Source organism: Vipera ursinii (genome assembly GCF_947247035.1).
Source record: "Vipera ursinii genome assembly, chromosome: 3".
NCBI lineage: Eukaryota > Metazoa > Chordata > Lepidosauria > Squamata > Viperidae > Vipera > Vipera ursinii.
In genome coordinates, this window is record NC_139516.1 from 177966814 (window position 1) to 177988854 (window position 22041).

General features: G+C 37.6%; 1 protein-coding gene across 1 annotated transcript; it reads right to left on the bottom strand.

Moving 5' to 3' along the window:
* Positions 1-467: 467 nt before the first annotated feature.
* Positions 468-14495, bottom strand: VCPIP1 (valosin containing protein interacting protein 1). The gene is made up of 3 exons (XM_083359676.1): positions 10330-14495; positions 6303-6389; positions 468-5213 (listed from the first exon to the last, which is right to left on the bottom strand). The coding sequence occupies exons 1-3, from the start codon at positions 12995-12997 to the stop codon at positions 4339-4341; spliced, it is 3630 nt and encodes a 1209-aa protein (XP_083215802.1). The 5' UTR covers positions 12998-14495; the 3' UTR covers positions 468-4338.
* Positions 14496-22041: the final 7546 nt, after the last annotated feature.

Below are 22041 nucleotides of genomic sequence, written 5' to 3' on the forward strand. Positions count from 1 at the left end.
GCCAAATATTCTCTGGGTGGAGATAGTCTAGAAGTTCTTTAGGTAATTTCTTCAAGTTCAAAGAAAAGCAGGATAGGTATACTGTATATCTAGATGAACAAATCCACAGGCCCATTTTTGGCCACACATCAACAGAGTCCTCTGAAAAGTTATACTAATCCAACTTCTTTTTGTATACCTCTGTGCTCTCCAATCTATAATGTATATGAATTTAAAATATTACGTGTGACTGTATTGCCCAACTAACAAAGTTCAAAATTAAAATGTCCCTATATAACTGGCATTCTGAAACAGAAACAGCTGAAAAATTTTCATAGAGATGCAGTTCTGTTTAACAAAAGCATGCAAATGGTGCATTATTACTCCCATCTCCCTATACACAGGAATTTGCCTCGATGAAAGGCAGGGTAAGTTGGCCTGTAATAATCACCTCGGTAACAGTAACTTGACACAAGAACTAGGAAAAATTCGTTTGGCTTAGATTTTTAATATTGCAATCAAAGAAAATTCAAAATACTGTACAGTAAAATGTAATATAATACACTGTTATAATACACTATTATTACATTACAAATTAAAAAAAAATCAGTACAGCAATCACAAATAAAATTCAAATGTGCTGAATGGCCAGCATTGTGAACATGGTATCATTACTACTCTAGTTTAATTCACTATGTAAAGCACTTGCCATTTTAAAAGATATCCTAAATATATACAGTGCTAATGCTTAATATACATTTTTTTAGAAATCCAATTACTTCCAAAAGTGCACTCTTTTCTGGCAATAGTCTTCAATAAAATAAAATCTAAAAATATCAAGTTACAGTTCAATCTTTTGCTACAATCATGGGCAAAGCAGGAATTCTGACAAAGAATTTTAAATGCAGCACCTTAAAATGTAAAGACTATGAGATATTAATAAAATTATTGGGAAAAATATTTTTGAATAAACAACTCCACCTATCAGGCTACTGATGAAGTTCTAACAACCAGCTTATCAAAATTATCTAAAAGAAAAACCAGTATAGATTGAGCTCTTATGTATTGTACGCTGAGCTGAATATGGGTATGGTGGAACAATCATCAAAATACTTTGCTAGACTATTGTATCATAATTAAATTCTTTTCTGATGGGAAAAATGGTGACTTTGATCTTCAAAAAGCTACATTTTCCATACAGCATTATCAGAACAAAAGTATAGCAATGCTCTTGTGTTCCTTTACTAAAACAATAGGAAAGCATAACTCAGGAAATCCTATATCATATTTCCTATAACATACTGTTATTTTCAACCAACTGACTAGAATTTTTAGTTTCAGAAGAAAAATAGAACATAAGAAATATTTTGTATTTTTTAAATTGGACTTAGTTACTTTATCTTGTAAATAATGAGATATAAACCTTCAGAAGTTAAAGAAGTAAGGCATAGTTCAGCACATAGGATGTTATTTTTAATTGCACATGGTCTATGTATAGTTTTCAACAAATACAGAACTGTAGTAAGGGGATATAATGTATCATAAAATACATTTACGTTAAAACCTGCAAAATGCCTTAATGCAAGCAATTTCTAAAATGCATTTTATTTTTATTTGCATTTTTCCCCTCTGGTAACACAGAGGTTATTCTCTTAGTAAACCAGTACACTGAATACTGCCAAGCTTCTGTTGTACTAATATTTATATTATTATTTACAGAGAAAATTGTTTTGCTATTTAATAACAAATTTGTTTAACCTGAAAGGAACAGCAGTCTGACTTCAAAAAATCATGATCTTCATTCCCTTCAAGAAAACTGTGATACAGATACAGCTATGCTACTTATTTCTTAAGGAAATTCAGTTCAGACATCATTACAATTTCTTTTGCCAGATCCAACATTTTTCTTCATTAATTATTTTCGTATTTGATTAAATCATGAAACAGGCAACACTACAGCAAGTTATATGAACTTAAGCTTACTGAAAATCAGCAGTTTAGCTGCAACAAGATGCTATTACAGTCAATGGTTTTGAGCATATATTTGTGCACCTCAGTCTCATTAACTTTGATAGGGATCAGCTACACTTTGTGTACACATTGTACATTGTAATATTAAACCTTAATATGTAATGTTTACCAAGCATTTACAGATGCAGCAGAAAAAATCACATAGCTCCTAAGTCTTTAATAGTTATTTTTTAAAAACTGGGCATTTCAAAAAATTGTTAATGTCACACAGAGGAAAAGATACAAAAATGTAGAATGTATTCTTTCCCTAGAAAAAAAAATTAAGAGTATTCCCTAAAGAAAAGTTTCTAAAGAAAGAATACTTAACTTAGTCAAACCAATCATATTAAAATTAAAAAGCTACTTGTGCCTCTCCAGCTTCAGAATTTATCCTATTCATATGAATTTTCAGTAAGTGATACTGATCATATTTATTCCCTAGAATCATTATTCCATTTCATTACCAAAAGTCACCAAACTATCAATTTTAACAATTTACATTCTAATCAATTCCAAATTGCCACTGTTTTACCCAGTCCTAGAAATGTAAGACCTAAGAAAATGCTAACATTGCCAAAAAGTATTTTTTTCACAACAGCTCTAGCACCATAATTCCAAGCATTATGACAGAAGCCAGATTTCTTTTTGAAGATATCCAGTGTTGATGTCCTGTTGCTCAGAAAAAGCACTGCTGCTTTCTTGTTTATCATATCAGCCAGCTTATACATGCTAGTTTTGAAATTCATTATGGATTTAACTTGTGCCAGAAATACTTCTCACCCTATGAATCCCTTATGAATGCACAACTGGTCTCTTGGTGTCATGTCTACTTGGTTGTGTATTTGCTAGCAGTTTATAGTAGTTTTCTGATTATGCAGGAATCTTATTCTGTATGGCCTGGATCAATTTTAAAACTGTACATTGACATATTTTACTTCTTAAAGAGCAAAATTATATATTTAAAATTACTCATTCATGAAAGTGTGGTTTGAAGGCTTTATACACAAATAGTGCAATAGAAGATAAAATCTGGATTCCCTCTTAAGAGAAAAGACAAACGGTATGTGAATGGATAAGATATTCAAATGAATTGAGGCAACTGTATAACTTTCCCACATAAAAAATAAGCCTTCCCTTTTTGAGGGTATTTAATCACAGCATTCCTTAGTAATTCTGTGTGATTGTAACTGCAAAAATTTTAAACATACTTTAAGAGTACAAGTATTTATATTATAAACGTATTTATAGACAGAAAAAAGTCATATGTGCCTAAACACTGGATTCAATAACTATGAATTTAAGATTTATTTCCTATATTTTTCTATAATGTCTTTCACTCTTTCAAGTTTATTTTTATCAGATGTAGTAGTAATAATGCACATAAATAGAAATATGCGAAGAGGCAAAAAGTGCAACATTAGTATCAACATAAACAACTGCTTTTACTGGAGCAATGTCTCTTAATTAGATCTGGTGAGCATGCTGCTTAAAGTGGATCCAATTTAATTAAAGTGGTGTATTACATTAAAAGCTTTAGGTATGTCCTAGGTGTAAGGAATTTAAAAGGAGCTTTATTAATTCACTGAGAAACTTCTGATAAAAGTTCTGTTAAATTTGATTAATCCAACATAAGAAGCATTAATAGGGAACACAGATAATCAACACCTACTTGTAAAATGTTCCTGAATCAAATCAAATTCTTATTATTCTGTTCGTAAAATGCTTGCATTTGTCTTTGCCATGTAAAAACATACTATAGCACTTTACCAACTGAAAACAAAACATACTATTGCTTGCCAATAAAGCAAGGAAAAGCTCAGACATCTTTATTTTATGTTTCTTATATACTAACTTTCATATCTTCCTTAACAATTTTAAAGAACTATCAGTACTTCAGCATTTTGACTTATCTAACAGATATAAATTAGATTTCAAATGTCAAGTATAAGCAAATGTTGTTTAATGAAAATGGACCACTATCTGACAAACACAGTGCATTGTCAGGTTTTATTTTCACATATCAAACTAAAAAAATATCTTAATGATTTCATAGGGGCTGGAGGATTAAGACTTTAATGGAATTAAAATTACAAAAAAAGAGAGAGCGATAACCCACAGCTACAGCAGATATTTTTTTTCTCAGTGCTTGTTCTAATAACTAATGTACAGATAACTGAGAGCTAATCTGGCAGCAGAATGTCAAATTAAAAGTTACTGTCTATCACACACTTGCTATCATGCAATGCGTAACATATAATCTTTGAAACATACAAGATTCAATGACTAAATTAATGTGGTCCAGCCAACAAACTACATTTGCACAGTAATCTCTTGTATTGATATAGCTTTTCATGAATGATCCATTGGCTCAGTTATATTAGTGATTTCTGCATCTTGGCTATCCATTTCTTCAGGTTCTTCAACAGAATTTCCTTTTTGGGTTTTTGATCTTGTGGAGAATGGTGCTCCCAAAGCATTTGACATGTTACTATCAGTTATTTCTGTATTCAAACGTCCACTGCCACTTGATAAAGTAAAAGATTCAGTTACACTCATTTGAGGGCTCTTTGTTTTAACTGATGAACTTGTTGCCTCTAATTTCCTTTGAGAAAAATCATTTGTTGCCAATTGCTCTGTATTTTGATCTCGCAGATGTCTGTCCATTGATGCTTGAATGGAAGAAACCATTTCCTGCAATTTTTTCCGCTGTGCCTCAATTAAATTAGGATCAAGTTGTCTACTATCTCTCATTGTTCCTACTCCAGGAGCTATTCGTATAAGTTCACTATTTCCAGAATCACCTGTGTACATGGAAGGATCCAATTTAGCAGAATTGGTACTGAAATCTGTACCTGTGTTTTGCTTTCTTCCAAGTGGAGCTTCCCTAGCTTTTGGATGCTGCTGCTGGCTACTGGCTCCACTGCCTAGAGAATGGCCTTTTCCTTGAAATGCAGTTACATTGTGGAGTTGCTCTGATTTCTTTTTAACTACTCCACCACTACCTAATTTTAACAATCCGTGTGAAGGACTTGCTTCCCTGCTTCTTGAAGAAGCTTCTGCTCGTACTTGATTTAGTGCCTCTTTAACCAAGTCTTCCACATCAGAACCTACAGGGAAATGACCAGCAGCATCCACACAAAGTTCCAATCTATCTTCTGTTGCATTGTATACAAAGGTCTTGCCAGGCAAGTGTGGAAAGGTACAGTGTTCACCATCAGCCAGACCTGCAAGAGTAACAAAAATGCATATTTATGACTTTTAATAATGCTTAAATTTATATGAAATATAAAAAAATAATTATTTATATACCCCAAATACATTCAAAAAATACAAAACGAAAAAGAATAGAAGACTGACTAAATAAGACCCAATGCTCTAGTGAAATGTGTATGTGCACTTTACTCTTTAACATTCATTGACTTTAAACCTGGAAATTTTATATAGCCATAACGAAGAGTACATAAAAAATACATACTTATTTATGTTTTTATGCTTGGCTATTTTGCATAAAAAGTACAACACATACAAGAACAAATATTCACCGACTTAAGAAAATAGATAAGTATGCCCCTTTGGGCAAATTACTATTTTATCTTTTTCCTAATGATATTTACTTTTCAGAAAGAACACAATGATAGTCTAAACTTCAATAAGAGGCTATGAAGAATGTGTGATACGATTAGAAAACCTCTACAAGACAATAATATGCAATATTGAAAATGGACAAATTGTAATTAATAAATTCTGTCCATTAAATTAAGGTGAAGATTATCAAAACAAAACATCTAAAAAGGATTCCTCATTTGTCTTTTCTGAGCAGAGAAAAGATAATCAGAAAGTAGTGAGGGAGGAAGGTATCAGGGAAATTCAACACTAGCGCCAAATTCAGTTTCTTTTTTTCCCTTATAGAGTTTGTGGACAAATATATTTATGGGATAGGAACCAGTATGGCTAAGGCAAGCAGACAATATTATCTTGCAGCTTATGCAATCTTGCACATTATATGCTGTATAAAGTCTCCCTCACCTTAGCAATAGTGGAAGTGATAGGTGGATCCTATTACCAAATAATATCAGCACATCCAGTCTTCAGATCCTTACGTTTTACAGTACATTCGTTTCCATTTTAATTCTATCACAATGTCCTTTTCAATTCTTGACTTGAATTCATTTTTCAGATTTTGATTCTAGATCAAGAACTTCAGCATGCAGATAATTAGATATATCAGCCTAAAGTAGTTAATACCAAAGTATTAAATATATAAAGCACAGCATGGTGGAAAGGATACATTAACATAAAATTAGAAATTATACCCATTGTTTTCTTCATTATATTGTAGAATACGCCACCCTGCTGGAACAAATGAGGAAGCCCCTTTGCATAAGACCAAACATCTTCCCCTGTGAATACAAAGTAAAAATTAATTCAAGAAACAGAATGCAGATAGCTTTTCCAGATATACCATGTTTTCTAAAAGTCAGGATGATGTGCTCTCTTAATTCTTTATAAAATAAGTGACACTGAAAATCATGTCTTACACTGTATTTTAATTATATCTGCAAGTTGCCTTTGAAAACCTTGCAAGAAATGAAGATAAAATTATTTCAGATTAAAGTATGATACAGATATGTAAAGAATTACACTTCTGAATGTCTTGATTGGGCACTTGCCCTCTTGATGTTTCCTTTGAGATCTGGATGGACCCTACTCTGTTGTCATACAGAATAAACGTGAAACCTAGTTTTTCACTGAGGTCTTTGGCAAGGAAAAATAAGACCCTTTACTTCATCCCATCTGGTCTGTCTCACCTGTCACCTTTTGATTTTATTGCAATTCCTTTAACTGTTGCGAACTTCCCAGGCCATCAAACTGCATCCAGAATGGTAGAGTCCAGCTAAATTTCAGCATGGTTCAGAGAGAGGACAGAACATTCTGTTTTTCTGCAGAACACTCCATTCTCTTATCAGTGAATTTTGCAAATACAGACACTCTACACACACAAACTAGGACTGCAACCATAGTGTCACTTCTTGAAGGGTCATGGCTGCCATATCCTACTGACGATTCAGCACAGCTATTTCAGGAGCCTTCCAGGCAGGCCCAGAAGGTATTTGTGAAAAGGCGAGCAATTCCAGTAGAAGTGTGTTTTGTACATTAACAGATTACCTGAGGAAGCCCTTGAAGTGCTTATGTGGCTGTCTCAGAAGATCAGCAGCACATGGCTCACTTTGTCTGCTAGAGCTACAGGATAGATAAGGAAATCAAGAAACATCCCAGAAGAGAATGGCAAATCATTTCTATATCGCTTCCAAGAAAACTGAATAACCGTGTCCCTAAAATCATTGGTCCAGATCCATTTAAAGAGACATTACATTTAATATACTCATACTCTGTCACAATAAAGGCCATTTTAATTCTATCCTACTCCATTTCTCCTACTTTCACTGTTTACATCTTAAAACTCATCACTTAAAGAGCTAAACAATAATACGTTTTCTAAAAATATTTTTTAAAAAAATCAAGCAAAATTGATTGCACTGGAATAAGCATTTGTCTTGTATCACATATAAGTAAGATTATTATCTTCTAACAGTGTTTTAAAACCAAACCATATCTTTGTTTTCAAATTATTGCCATTCTGCACCATCTGAAGGTCTATGGCTGTAGCCCAAAAAAATCCATCTTTCTCTAGTTAGAATCTATGCTTGAAACTGCCTTGAAGATTACTTAACATGTCACAGTAAATTCACAGGAAACAAAGCTTTACCGATAGAAAAATATCCTAGGCAATTTAACTAACCAGTTTTGTTAAAAGGCGTAAGCTTTCACAGCTGATGGACTAACTATAGACTCTCCTCCTACAATGTCAGGCAATTCAAGAATCTGTCAGATTGTATAAACATCTGAAGATGAATCATTTTAATACCATATTTATTTGAAAGGAATATGATTCTGAATTTGAAAATTGAATTCCTCCAAAAATATTAAACAGAAGTTATTTTCCTGTCTCCATATTACATTGTCTCAATCTAAGATGAACTCTTATATTTTTTCATATGCGTATGGAACACTTTCACATTTATAAGAGATACTTATGATTAATACAGGAAATAACCCCTGATAAAAAGGTCACAGTACTCCCTTCCATTACTAGGTTGTGCCCAATCCAATCTGTAGTGAAAACCAGATCAAGGGCATGATTTGCTATTTCTGTGGCACAATGATATTTCACTTAAAAAAATCATTGCCAGCCCTTCATCCAAGTCTTAAAACTCACATTTAAGTAACTTAACAGCACCTTGTATGCAATTAGTTAACACAACACATACAGTTCAGAAGTAATCAGAAGTGTCAGCATGCCTGTATTTATTTCAAACTTAAGATTCACTTGCCTGTTTCTTAGTTGATGCATAGAGAGACATACTAGTTTCTGCTTTTGAACAATTTCCTGTTTTGTCCAAACTTTAATAAATTAGCATTACTTGAAACTAGTTAACTAAATAATGGTTAGATAACATGATTTGTAATAATTCAATTATAATAATCCAAAATTTAGATATAACTGGTCAATGTTGTTAGTTTGAGTAAAGAATAATAAGTCCTGTTCATAAATAAAGAATAGAGAGATCATGCAAAATTGAATTTTGTACAAGGCCTTTACTTACACTACGATTTGTAATGTTTTGAGTCAGGCCACTCCAAAATATTCAGTATAACATACTAGCCTGATGTCTCCAGATGTGCTGGACCCAACACAGATAATTATTATAAAGATTTCCAGTTCTGACAGTAGTAAACCAGTTTGGAAAAAGACTATCATAGTACATTCACTTTTCACATAGTCACATGCATACAGCCACACATATACTAGATGCACACTTATTTATCTTCCAATTAGATCAAGCAGAATGGGCATGCTACAGATCCCATCAGCCAAAGAGTATCAGTTGGCAAGGATTAGAGACAAACTTTTCTGCAGTGTCCCTGCTCTATGGAATATCCTCCCTTCAGAGATTAGAATGGCTCCAACCCTACTAGACTTTTGTAAGACACTTAAACCTGGCTCTGTTCCCCTTCCTGGTATGTTAAGGGCTCCATTTCCAGGCTGTATTGCTAACTGTCCAATTATCTTGCTCCTATGTATATTTAATCTGAATGGTTTTAGTGTTTTTATTGTTTTAAAAGGTTTTTAGTATTTTTAACTGTAATATATTTTTTGAATTTATAAGCCGTCCACAGTCATTGGCTGAGATGGACGGCTATAGAAATTGAATGAATGAACAAACAAGCAAGCAAGCAAGCAACTTTCTCTTCCTTACATCTTTTCAACTTGCATTCAAGAGGAAAAGATGATTCCAGGAAAAGGACTGAATTTTTATTGAAAACATGTCTATGGAGATTCTCACTCCTACGAGTCATTGAAAAGATGATTTCATTTAAAGAATAAAATTGTTTCTCTCTCATACAAGACATATTGTTAAGCTTTCAGTCCATAAGATTACACAATGAAGCTTCACTTTTAAAAAATGCACTTCTTTATTTATATTGCCTGGGTTGGAAAGTCCATTTCAAATTAAAGAACACAAGTGGTGTCATAAGTGGGGTAATAAAAGGAAGTACATTCTTGGAGGATTTTCTGGAAACCTGAGACCATTCTAACATCCAAAAGATATATTTTTTAATTGCAGTACTATAATGCGTAAGACATCAATCAGCTTCCTATGTCATGCAGCCTGTAACCAGTTATAAGAGCTGCAAAACAATCTGTTAACATCACCAATTAAGTGAAAAGATGTCCTAAAACATAATTCTTAGTAGATTTGGCCAAAGAGCAGATAATGATTAATACAACAACTTTGTGAATATAAATTTAGAGTAATTTTCAGATTAAACACATATTTTAAGAACACTAATTCCTCATGGAATTGAATTCCCTATGAGAGAAGTATAAACAAACATGCCCATGTTGTGCATTAACATTATACTTTAAATAAACTGAGATAAAACTTGTGCTGAAACTATTTCAACACCTCACCTTTACGAGCATTATATCAGTGCTTCATAAATAGCAGGGGTTTTGTCTAAATTTGCAATTAATAGTTTTTCAAAGTTTCTTTAAGGCACAATCCTTCTCTAAACAGAATTATTTCAATGAATTCAATTAATACAGAATTGCCACATTATGTAATATTAAAATGCTCCTAACCTACAGTGATCAGTCTGCTAAAAGCCAGGAAAGAAGTGTTTTTATTATTACTAAAGAACTTATCTGGACACTGTACATTTCTAGCTGTACAAATATTTTCATACCTCAAAAGAAGGAGATTAATATTGCCTTACCCATAAATGTTGCAAGAAGACACAAAGAGTACATTTCCTTGTCTATTTGCTCTTGAAGTTCCTTGGAAGAAATTCTGCTAGTAACAGCAATATCATCATGCTTCACGACATGAGCCAAGTGTACTGAACTAGCCTGGTGACTATCTTCCTTCCCTTTAAGAATCTCTATAGTTATTCTATCTCCATGTAGCAGAGGAACAGGTTCATTTTCTTGCCCTTCCTTAGGTGGCAGTAGCTCCTTGGGAGGAAAGCCAAAACGAATACATTGCAAATGTGGAGGAATATTAAATTCTCTAGCTATGCTTTCTTGCAATTCTAGAAATGTTGTAGTGGATTTCAAAGTGAGCATGGTCTGTCGCCCATCGTTTGTTGTTATGCGAATTTTCTTTTCTTTTGTAGATATTGGAGAATAAGGAGTCTTGGTGGGAGTAGCAGGTGCAGAGGATGACCCATCAGGAATGGTACCAGGAGACACAGTTCTAGCTGGCCCTTTTTGTACTTGCTTCCATTTTTCAGTTTTTCGTTTTTGCATTATAGGTGCCTGTTCTGCAATGTTTTGTTGAATAGTTCTTTCAGTTTTACTCATATTCAATTCTTCTTTGTGCAGTGTTTTTGTTTTCTGCCCAGTAAGAATAATTTTGGTTGGAAGCTGAGAGGCCAAATCTTGTCCTTGTTGCATATCATCAGCTCTTCGGGCATGAGCACTATCAATGTTTACAGGAGTGTAATCATCAGGGTTCTTTTTGGCTGTTTGATGCAGAATTGTATTGACAACTTTCTGGACAAGAATCTCACTGCCAAATTCTCCAGGAAAGTGCTTAGTAACAAGCTTCATTGCAACATCATATACATTGCTGTTCAAAGATAAATCACTTTCATACTGGAACCAATACACTGTCTCCCTTACCACTCTCCCGCCCCACTCTAAAGTAATAGGGAAAGCTTCAGGGAGATTGTCATATTCTTTACCTTCCCAATAATGTTTGAATCCACAACCACATTTGCCACCTGTTGATCTAGTATTAGTTCTGTCCCCATCCAAATATACAACAGAACCATCACTTCTCACACGACGCACCAATGTGCCATGACACCAGTTACAGGCATTCAGACTACTCAAACTGTAGTCTGGTACTAGTACATCCTTTACAGGATTATAGGAACATACCAAACTGTTCAGAGGAAAACTGTAATTTTTATCAGGTCTTAACTGACCATGGGTACTTTTTGCAAGATTATACAGCTTCCCTCCTGGAGCTAGCCACTCTGGAGGAACGTGTAGTTCTGAAAGAGCACAACAAATGAGACACTTGTGAAGTCGGTTATCCATAACTGCCTTTTTAGCAGCTGCTGTAACATCTTCAGGCTGAACTCCTATTACACCAGTCCGCCGATAGAAGTACTGATGTACATCAGCTACTAAACTGGGATGAATGCCATGCTTATCCATAAAAACTTCCTCCATGGCTGCAACTAGCCTCATCAAGTATTTGTCATGCAAACTTCTGTCTCCTCCAATCACACAGCTACCATCGTCTTCCAATTTGATATACTTTTTAATAAGGTCTTGAGGCACTCCCCAAGCTTTAGGAAGCAATTTCATAGGCAATTTAGGCAAAGCAGCACCTTTTATTCCAACCAGAGGAATATAATGATTACGCCCAGAACTACTCCAGGCAATACAGATTGGTTTGTTCAGCATGCCATCTTTCCCCATGCATTTTTCTTCTGGTATCAATCCAGGAAGGAATGTGGCAGAATAATCCCCTGAACTACGCATTCCACTCAAGGAATCCAAGAGGATGATGGGTCGATGTAAAACATTGGCTAGTCCAAAAATGTGGATGTTTCGAAGACCCATTGGTACACCCTCAGGAGGAATAAATAAGGGATCACATTCATTGATTATGTCTTCCCATTCTGCGGCATCAATAAAGTCATGAAAAAGGGCTTTATAGCGGCTGAGATTCTCCATAAAGTGCTTCTTGAGGTTCTCCCGCAAAGCATGCCAGAAGAGTTCCCTACCCACCAGCGCTCGGGAAATTGCATGGACTAAACAATGGCCATCACCATCCACATGGACTGGGATGAGGCACTCCTGGCTATTATTAGCCTTCTTAATATCCTCCAAGGTGTCCTGCAAGTACAGGAGACTACCAGAGCGATCTTTGCCATATCCTACAGTGTCAACGTGCTCAGGCTCAATAAGAAAGGCACGGTCCCCAAGAAGAGCACAGTCAAAAACATCTCCTTGGTTCATCTCAGTTAGTAGTTTAGCTTTGCCCGTCTGTTTATCCATGCCATAGCGGGCTAGAATGGGCGACAACAGCTTGCAGTGATAGTTTGACAGGCCCATAACTTTCACCAGCTCGGTGTTCTTTCTAGGGGGCCCCGCCCCACTGACTCCTAGCAATGCGTTCCGCAGCAAATTGTGCAGCACCAAGTCTGGATCAGTCACCTCCTCCACCGCCAGCAGCTGCCGCTGTTCATGACGCTGCCCACAGTCCGTGCACTCGATGCTCCCACTGCTTAGAGGCCCGTGCGCCGGGAAAAACAGGCGCGCCTGACACTTGGGGTCAGGACAAGTGCCCGAGAAGATACGCCGGTCCTTCTTCTTCGGCACCAGCGTTGCCACCGGCTGCTGCTCCTGCTGAGGCGGCTGAGACATCGCTTCGCGCCTCCTCCTCCCTTGGCTGCTTGCGGTTGGTCTTTTTTCCCCACTTCTTTCGGTACGCACTCCCTCACAGCTTCATCCCCGCTTTTCCGCCAGCACGCACGGAACCTGACAAAACTCGCCCTCTTCTTATGACTCGGGTCAAATCCAGCAGCGAACACGTAAACCTCCGGTACTACCGCTTACTGCCTCTTCACTACCGTGGCCGTTGCCCGCGACGTAACGGCCTTTCCCCTCCCTCCTTCCATGCAGACGGCGCAAGCGCAACCGGCTAAGGCGGATTGGAATTGTAGTTTTCTTTTCCAAGGAAACCAAGCGGCGTGGTATCGAATAGGGGTAGTTGGAAACTACTACTACCGGCATGCAACACCGTGTAGGAAAAACTCGAGAGAGAGAGAGAGAGTTAATGTTTTTCAACAAAGACGACTGGGAAATGTAGTGTTTCCGTTTCAGAAACATTATCGCTTCTATGAGAACGGAAACTGAAATGAATGTTTCCTAGAATGCCTTGCTGTTGTCTCGTGATTTTTTTGTTAATCATAATTTGATGTGAAAAAGTTGTCTAGTGCGGGGGGGGGAAAACATTTTTCTCCTCGTCAGTCGATATGAAGGGTATCTAAACCGGGTTAACTGTGTTATCACTCAAGAACTGTTTATCGAATTCAGCAGTCACTATTGAAGCAAAGATAGTTTTTATACTACCGGTATCTTTTGTGTATTTTAGTTCCAGTATTTATTGCAGTTCCCATCAGAAATATATATTATATATAGGTACTCAGGAAACAGTTGATGAAATAGATGGTAGTCAATCAAAGCATATGCAATAATATGTTAATCTTGCCACAGAGAAATGCCACAAGCTGTTTATTAGATTGATAAGCAGTGTAGGGTAGCAATGAAGGCCTTAGAAAATATTTATTTGTATCCCACCTTTATTATTTTTACAAATAACTAAAAGCAGTGAACATATCCAATACATCTTCCTCCTATTTTCCCCACAACAACCCTGAGTGGGGCTGAAAGTGACTAGGTCAAGGTGACTAGGACAAGGTCACCCAGCTGGCTTCATGGCTAAGGCAGGAGGGTTTCCCACTTTCTAGCCTATTGCCTTAACAACTAAATCAAACTGACTCTCTATTCAGATGTCATAATGTGTCTATATCTACAAAGAACAGAATCATGCAGTGGTTTTTTCTGCGCTGTTATGGAAGTGAAAATTGGATTTTGAAACAGGATAGAAAAAATATTGATGCTTTTGAACTTTGCTGTTAAAGAAAACTCTTAAGAAAATCACAGCTAGGCAAGAAAATCAACATAGATTATAGAAAAGGTCAATCTAGAGTATTCACTCATGCTGGACCACGGGCCAGACGCGTCACCAGGAATCCGCGCCCACCCCATTGCTGGCAATGGGGAAAAAGCTCCAATACATCATGCGACATCACATGATGTCGTGAGTTTGACATGTCTGTTTTAGAGGCATCATACAAAGACCTAGATCTTTGAGAAATCTACAAAGATAGGAAAGATGGGAGGATAGAGAAAAGGAATACCAGAATCAAGATTGAGGGACTTTATTATAGTAGCAATGGAAGATTTGGAGGACTATGTTGAGAACAGATGGTCCTGGAAAAAAACCTATGAAGTTGCTGAGAGCTGATACAAGCTTGATGATACATATTCAGTTAATTAATATATTCCTACTTCTAAATTTTACATTCAATTAAGATTATTCCCTCTAATCAAAGATTACAATCAATCTTTTATCAGAGTTGATCATCAATACTTATTCATCTCTGTTCAGTTCAAAATTCTTAGCAAGCCTTGAAACTATAGATTTAGATGTTATTTGTTGTAACTGAATGCCAAGCAGAACGCCATCTTTAAAATATTTTCTTAATCTCACATTGGCTTTTTTATGGACATTACTAAGCCAAAATGGTTTTTCTTTCAAAAGCTGCCATTGGTGTCAGTGCTATGGGAATTGTTTTGAATAAATTAGGTTAGGAATGGGCAAATTTCTTAGCCAGATAAACATCAGTGGAACCAGAAATAGTTTGATGGGTTATATTTTTATCAAGTATTAACTACAAATAAAAAGCCAATATCATGCATTATGAAGGAATTGGAAAGTATTTTTTTCTAAGTAATTTTAAAAGGGATGTCATGAAATGGCTTTCAAAAATATTTCAGATGGAGTTGTTTTTTGCTTTTTCAATTATGTTTCTCCATATATTTGGCAAATCATAATGTTTTGCAACAACATTGAGAATCCGGCGCGGGTTAAAGACCCATTTATTCGAACAAGCTGGCCTGGCCTGATGGGGGAACCTTAGGGTTTTAATGGGTTTTACATTTTGATTGTTTTAATTGGGCAATTATTTAATCTTTTTAAACTTTTGTATTTCTATTTATATGCCCTGTTCACCGCCCTGAGTCCTTCGGGAGAAGGGCGGTATAAAAATTCAATAAATAATAATAATAATAATAATAATAATAATAATAATAATAATAATAATTTAGTTAGATGCATAGATCTAGTCCAAGATTCAAGGGGATCCCATTTAGGCTTTTTCCGCTTTCAGTATTTCTCCATCCTATCCCTATGCAACAACCAGAAATGTAGAATTACTGTTTGCATACTATCCTTTTAACTTGTTTTCTTTGGTTTCTTTTAGATTTTTTACTTTTGCAAACTTTGTGTTAGTTCTTCAAAATCTTTTGATTCATCCCTCTTATTATGTGTGTTAATATAATTTATTAATTAAAGACTGCCCTTCCCATCTGTGCTCACCACTTGTTGGCTGGGAATTATGGATGTTTAACAGATTTGGAAGAATCACACTGGAGAAGGCTCAGCATAGTACTGGAAGTGTTACTTGTGGTGTTATCGTTGGGTCTCTTGGCTTATTTCTTTTGTAAGAAGCTAATGAATACAAAGTGACTGCAAAAATGTTTCTTTCCTTCATTTACAGGAAGTGATTAGTTTATACTGAGGCATCTGAGTTTTTCACAAATGAAACCAAGTCAGAGCGTCATGGCAATGTGGCCATTTGCTTTGGCAATATCTAGCCCAGTTTGCCTGGAAATAATATATTTCTTTGTAGGATAGCTGAGATACCGTTCTAGAAAACAGAAGGACTAGACTATAAGAGTTATAATTCACTTGCAAGTGTTTACACTATGCACTCTATGGCCTTCATTCTACTCTTTATTCACACAAAGAAAAATAGTTATTAACCTTATCAAGTTTATTTTAAACACAATTAATGCACAACTAACTCTGAACATAGTGGTACTGTATTAAGAACAACAATATGCCACAACATGTATCAATGCAAGCTACTTAATAGAAATATGACAAATATGAATATGGTATGTGCAGGTGAAGTATATTATTATAGTCCAATTTCTTTCTTAGAGGTAAATTAAATGTACTAATCAGCAGTCTGAATAGAATAGAACTAGATGGGACCTAGGAGGTCTTCTAGTCCAGCCCCCTGTTCAAGCAGGAGAACCTATACCATCTTGGACAGGTGAAGTCTCTTGGGAGGAAGTGATCATGCAATATTGGAATTCAACATTATGGAAGCACAAGCAATAGAACACAGTCAAACTAGAGTCTTGGATTTTAAGAGAGCTAATTTCAATAAACTTAGAGAGGGCTAGGGAAGGATTCCATGGATCAGAATCTTCAAGGGGAAAACAACTCAAGAAGCTTGGGAAATTTTGAAAAGTGAGATAATAAAAGCCCAGTCTAGCACAATACCAACAAAGAGGGAAAAATAGTTATAGTTATAGTTATAGTTTATTTGATTTATATACCGCCCTTCTCCTTGGTGGGACTCAGGGCGGTTCACAGGGCATACATAAGAAACACTATACAAAAATTAAAAAGAATTAAATCCATGCCCAATTAAAAACAGAAGTACAGATTAAAAACAATTAAAAGCCCATAATCCCCCATCAGGCCAGACCAGCTAATTCGAACAGATGGGTCTTCAGGCCCCGACGGAAAGTTCGAAGGTCTGGTGCCATCCGGAGCTCCACCGGCAATTGATTCCATAAAGCCGGAGCCCCCACAGAGAAGGCCCTCCCCCTGGGGGCCACCAGTCGACATTCCCTGACTGGCGGCACCCTGAGGAGGCCCTCTCTGTGGGAACGCACAGGGCGGAGGGGAGTCGATGCCGGCAGCAGGTGGTCCCTGAGGTAACCTGGACCCATGCCATGTAGGGCCTTAAAGATCGTAACCAACACCTTGAACCTCACCCGAAAGACAACTGGTAACCAATGCAGCTCGCGGAGCAAAGGTGTAACATGGGAGTACCGGGAAACTCCCAAGACAACTCTCGCGGCCGCATTCTGTACCAGTTGGAGCCTCCGAGTGGTCTTCAAGGGAAGCCCCATGTAGAGAGCATTACAGTAGTCAAGGCGAGAGGTCACGAGCGCATGAGTGACTGTACACAGGGCATCCCGGTTCAGATAGGGCCGCAACTGGCGCACCAGGCGAACCTGGGCGAAAGCCCCCCTAGTCACGGCCACTATATGCTCTTCCAAAGTAAGCCGTGAATCTAGAAGGACTCCCAAGTTGCGAGCCCTATCCACGGGGGGTAAGAGCTCACCCCCCATAGAAAGAGATGGAACATTTGGAATGTCCCGGGATGCCGGAATGCACAGCCACTCAGTCTTGTCAGGGTTGAGCTGAAGTCTGTTCCTCCCCATCCAGACCCGAACCGCCTCCAGGCAACGGGACATCACGGCGAGGGCATCACTGGGGTGGTTTGGGGTCGAAAAGAAAAGTTGGGTATCATCGGCATACTGATGATACCCAACTCCAAAACCACGAATGATCTCACCCAGCGGTTTCATATAGATGTTGAACAGGAGAGGCGAGAGAACCGACCCCTGAGGAACTCCACAAACGAGAGACCTAGGGGCCGATCTCTGCCCCCCTGCCAACACCGACTCCGAGCGTCCCTGGAGATAGGAGGAGAACCACTGAAAAACTGTGCCTCCCACTCCCAATCCCCTGAGACGCCGCAGCAAGATACCATGGTCGATGGTATCGAAAGCCGCTGAGAGGTCTAATAGGACTAGGACAGAGGAATGTCCCCTATCCCGCGCCCTCCAGAGATCATTCACCAGAGCGACCAATGCCGTCTCCGTGCTGTACCCGGGCCTGAAACCCGATTGGTAGGGGTCCAGATAATCCGCTTCATCCAGGACCAGAGGGAGCTGATGCGCCACCACACTCTCAACAACCTTCGCAAGAAAGCGAAGGTTGGAGACTGGACGAAAGTTGTTCAAAACGGCTGGGTCCAGGGCAGGCTTCTTGAGGAGAGGTCTCACCACCGCCTCCTTCAAGACGGTGGGGAAATAACCCTCACTCAAAGAAGCAGATATAACCGCCTGGAGCCAGCCTCGTGTCCTCTCCCTAGCTGCATAAACCAGCCAGGAAGGGCACGGGTCCAACAAACATGTGGAGGAGCTCAGCCTCCCCATAATCCTGTCCACTTCATCAGGGGTCACAGAATCAAACTCTTCCCAGATAACATTGACAAGACCGCCCGTGTCCTGATCGCCTGACTCTGCCCAGCTGGAGTCCAAACCGGTCCGAATCCGAGCGATTTTATCCGACAGATGATGACTAAATTCCTCGGCACGACCTTGCAAGGGATCCTCCCTCACCTCCTGATTGAGAAGTGAGCGAGTCACCCTAAACAAGGCGGCCGGGCGATTATCTGCGGACGCGATGAGGGTGGAGAAGTAATTACACCTCGCCACCCTCATCGCTGCGAGATAAGACCTAATATAGGTTCTTAACCGCAACCGGTCGGGTTCGGATCGGCTAGACCTCCAGCAGCTCTCTAGGCCCCGTTTCCGGCGCTTCATCTCCCGGAGCTCCGCGGAAAACCATGGAGCTCGCTGGGATCTGCGCCGGGTCAGGGGCCGCAAGGGTACAACCCGGTCAAGTGCCTCAGTGGCTGCCCTTCCCCAGGCTTCCACTAAGGCATCAGCCGAGCTGTGAGCAGTGGAGGCAGGTGGGGACCCCAGCGCCGCTTGGAATCTATCAGGATCCATTAAGCGTCTGGGGCGGTACCATCTAATTGGCTCCGTACCCCCACGGCAATCTCTGTCAGGAAAGATTGTAAAATTAAATCTATCAGAGTCATAAAATAACATAACTTGTTAAAGAAGACACTGCACAGATATTCCACATGTTGGAAATATAATTTTCCCTATGTGAATACATCTCAGAACAGCATATACCAATAGAGGTGTTTGGGATAAGAATATTTTAAATCTTGGAAAAGATTATACAATTTCAGGTTATCTGAAAAACAATGAAAAATTATGTAAATATTACCGGTAAGTTAGGAAGAATACCAAAAGTTGCTGAAGCAACTTCTGCTGTCCAAAATGGAGAAGTCCATTTTTCAGCACAGTTTGGACAGATCTAGCAAAGAAATGTGTAACAAGCCTTGATACAGCCTTGTCTTCTGGTGCAAGGCAGTTGCTGTGCTGTAATATGGCACACAGAATGGCATCTACAAGGTTTTCTTCCTCCCGGAGGTATTCAGTCCAAGTTTTCAAACAGTACACTTGGGAACCCTGATTGTCCTTCCAGTGCTGCCCGTCTCTTGAGGCAGGTTCATGGTAAGACTGATTGATGCTTTGAAAAGAGAAATATAAACAATGCTTTTGCCACAGCTAAATATCTCTATATTTTTGACATTGAAAAATACCATAGGGTTTTCATCTTAGCAAGATTTAATGTTCCGTTTTCAGTCCTAAAAGAAGAAACATACCAACTTATTCCCTTTGCAGACAGGTTTTGCTGTTATCACTTGGAAGCAGTTGAAACAATGTGTTGTGGGTTGTTATACTATCAGTGTGTTGCTTTTCAATTTGAGGGAAGTTTATTGTGGGTTGGGTAATATGCTAATTCCAATTCAAGATAAGTTTATTGTAAATCAGGTAAATTTTATATATCAAATTTCTTCACAATTTTAATCAAGATAATATTTTTACAGTTGCCAAATTCTGCTTTATAGCCTGTGCTACTAGCAAATAAATGATGAAATCCTGAAATTTATCTAATTCTTTTTATTATTTTCCAGTGTGTCTGCTATTGCTGTTGATTATTATAAAATAGTATAACTCTTTTCAGTTTATTAACTACCTGATACAAATTGTTTATAAGTTGTGATAATAAAATTCTTTAGGTTAATTTGATTTTTGGTCATGGACTACAATAAATGATCTGAACTGATTCAAAGTGATAAGGGTGTTATATTCTAATTTATAAAATATATTTATACTTATCTTTTATCCCATATTGACTGCCAGATTGGCACATCACAATTAAATAAATGGCTCAGAGATACAGTAATTAAGTTTTAGACACACTATTTTTTTTGCTTAATCATAGTTTATTAAACTATTGCTTACTGAGTTCACATAAAATGAATTGAGATGCTTAAGGAAAATGTTTTGTCCTTTGGGGAAAAAAGGATGTGTGAGTACTAATGAAATGAAGAATAATCATGCTTAATGGATCAACATTTAGTTATACATATACAGAATATTCCCCAAGGTTCCTAGATCCAAACTACTTGGTGATGAATCTAATATATAAAAATATATACTTTTCTGTTACCATCGAGCATACCTCAGTCAGTCACTATAATGCTGTCTAGCTTGGTAATGAAACATCTGCAAGAAATCAGAGAGCACCAAGAATCCAACATTACACCAAACTTTTGTTTTAACTATATAAAAGAGACCACATTTAGAGAGTCAGAAAGAAAGTTGGGGAAAGTTAGCACGCAGCGAAGAGGTGTTGTCTTAAGCTCTCTTTTCTGTTTTTCAGCTTACTAATTGAGATCCATCTTCAAAAGCTTTCTTCTGTCCCTACAACTAAGAAACCAGCTTTACCTCTGAGCAGTGACACAGATGCTTTAGGCAGCTCATTTTGCATGGCATGAAACCATTATGTCTTGATTATTACTGTATCCTGCAAGAACAATAAATGGGGAATAACTTTTGAATATTCTGCTTCAGATGCCAAAGCACCCAAACTAGGCTTATATATTATTCAGTTTGATTTAGGGAGAGAGCGTCCATCTCATGGTACAGATGTTCTTTGGTCAGCACTACTGAGTAAAGTACAGTAGGTGGAGCGAAGAACTTGTAGAAATATAATATTTATGGGACTTTCCATCCAAGAGGCAGCTTGGCGTGTCTAGGCCCTGGACCTAGAGAAGGAGCAAGTGAAAGACTTTGTCTTATGGATTCTGAGATTATTAATAAGAGTACTATTAGTCAAGTCCTAGATGGAATGTTTGAGGAATGATCAGCAAGCAAAACGCACATACTGTATTTTAGATACATGATGCCAGATGATGGACTAGAAAAAATATACTGGCAAGCTTGAGGAAAATACAAGGGAAAGACATGGTTAAGCTGGATGATATGGATCAAAGATTAATGTGTTGTCCTTGGAAGAGATACTAGCTATTATTAAAGACGGATCAAAATGGTGAGCATTTGCCAACAGGAGATGATCCCAATGCAATGATAGTAAAACAAATGAATAGGTGCCTTTATATGTTGCTTGAAATTTTGTTTTTAAATGGTCTATCTGAATAGTTTAAATTGTCAACTGGTTTTCTGGTGCTATTTAATTTAAACTGCCTTAAAATATATGTAAACAGATTAGGTATTTATAAATGAAAAATAAAAAATGTGAGACAGTGAATTCTTAGCCTCCTGTCATTTTTTATTTCTGCTGAGGTTACTGCGATTTTTACAGTCATTGCTGGCGTTGTATGTCTCACTTTTGGGTTAAAGTCATGGTTCCGCTAGAATGAAACCGGTAAAAGAACTTCAAGGCAAGAATTCTTCCTTAAAGAAGATTTTATTAGGAAACATGACAGTAAGAAGCTATTCTACAACGAATGACGGACTTACTGCATTTTGCCTCTGGTCCTTGACGGTGCCTACCGTACTAAAAACACACAGATTTTTTTTTAAAA

What these genes read in the sequence shown, in the direction of transcription:
- VCPIP1 (XM_083359676.1), bottom strand. Translation starts at nt 12,997, where the DNA reads ATGTCTCAGCCGCCTCAGCAGGAGCAGCAGCCGGTGGCAACGCTGGTG. An exon ending in TCTTCTTGCAACATTTATGG is followed by an intron (nt 6,390 to 10,329) that starts GTAAGGCAATAT and finishes TTGTATTCACAG; the next exon opens with GGGAAGATGTTTGGTCTTAT. An exon ending in TATAATGAAGAAAACAATGG is followed by an intron (nt 5,214 to 6,302) that starts GTATAATTTCTA and finishes TTACTCTTGCAG; the next exon opens with GTCTGGCTGATGGTGAACAC.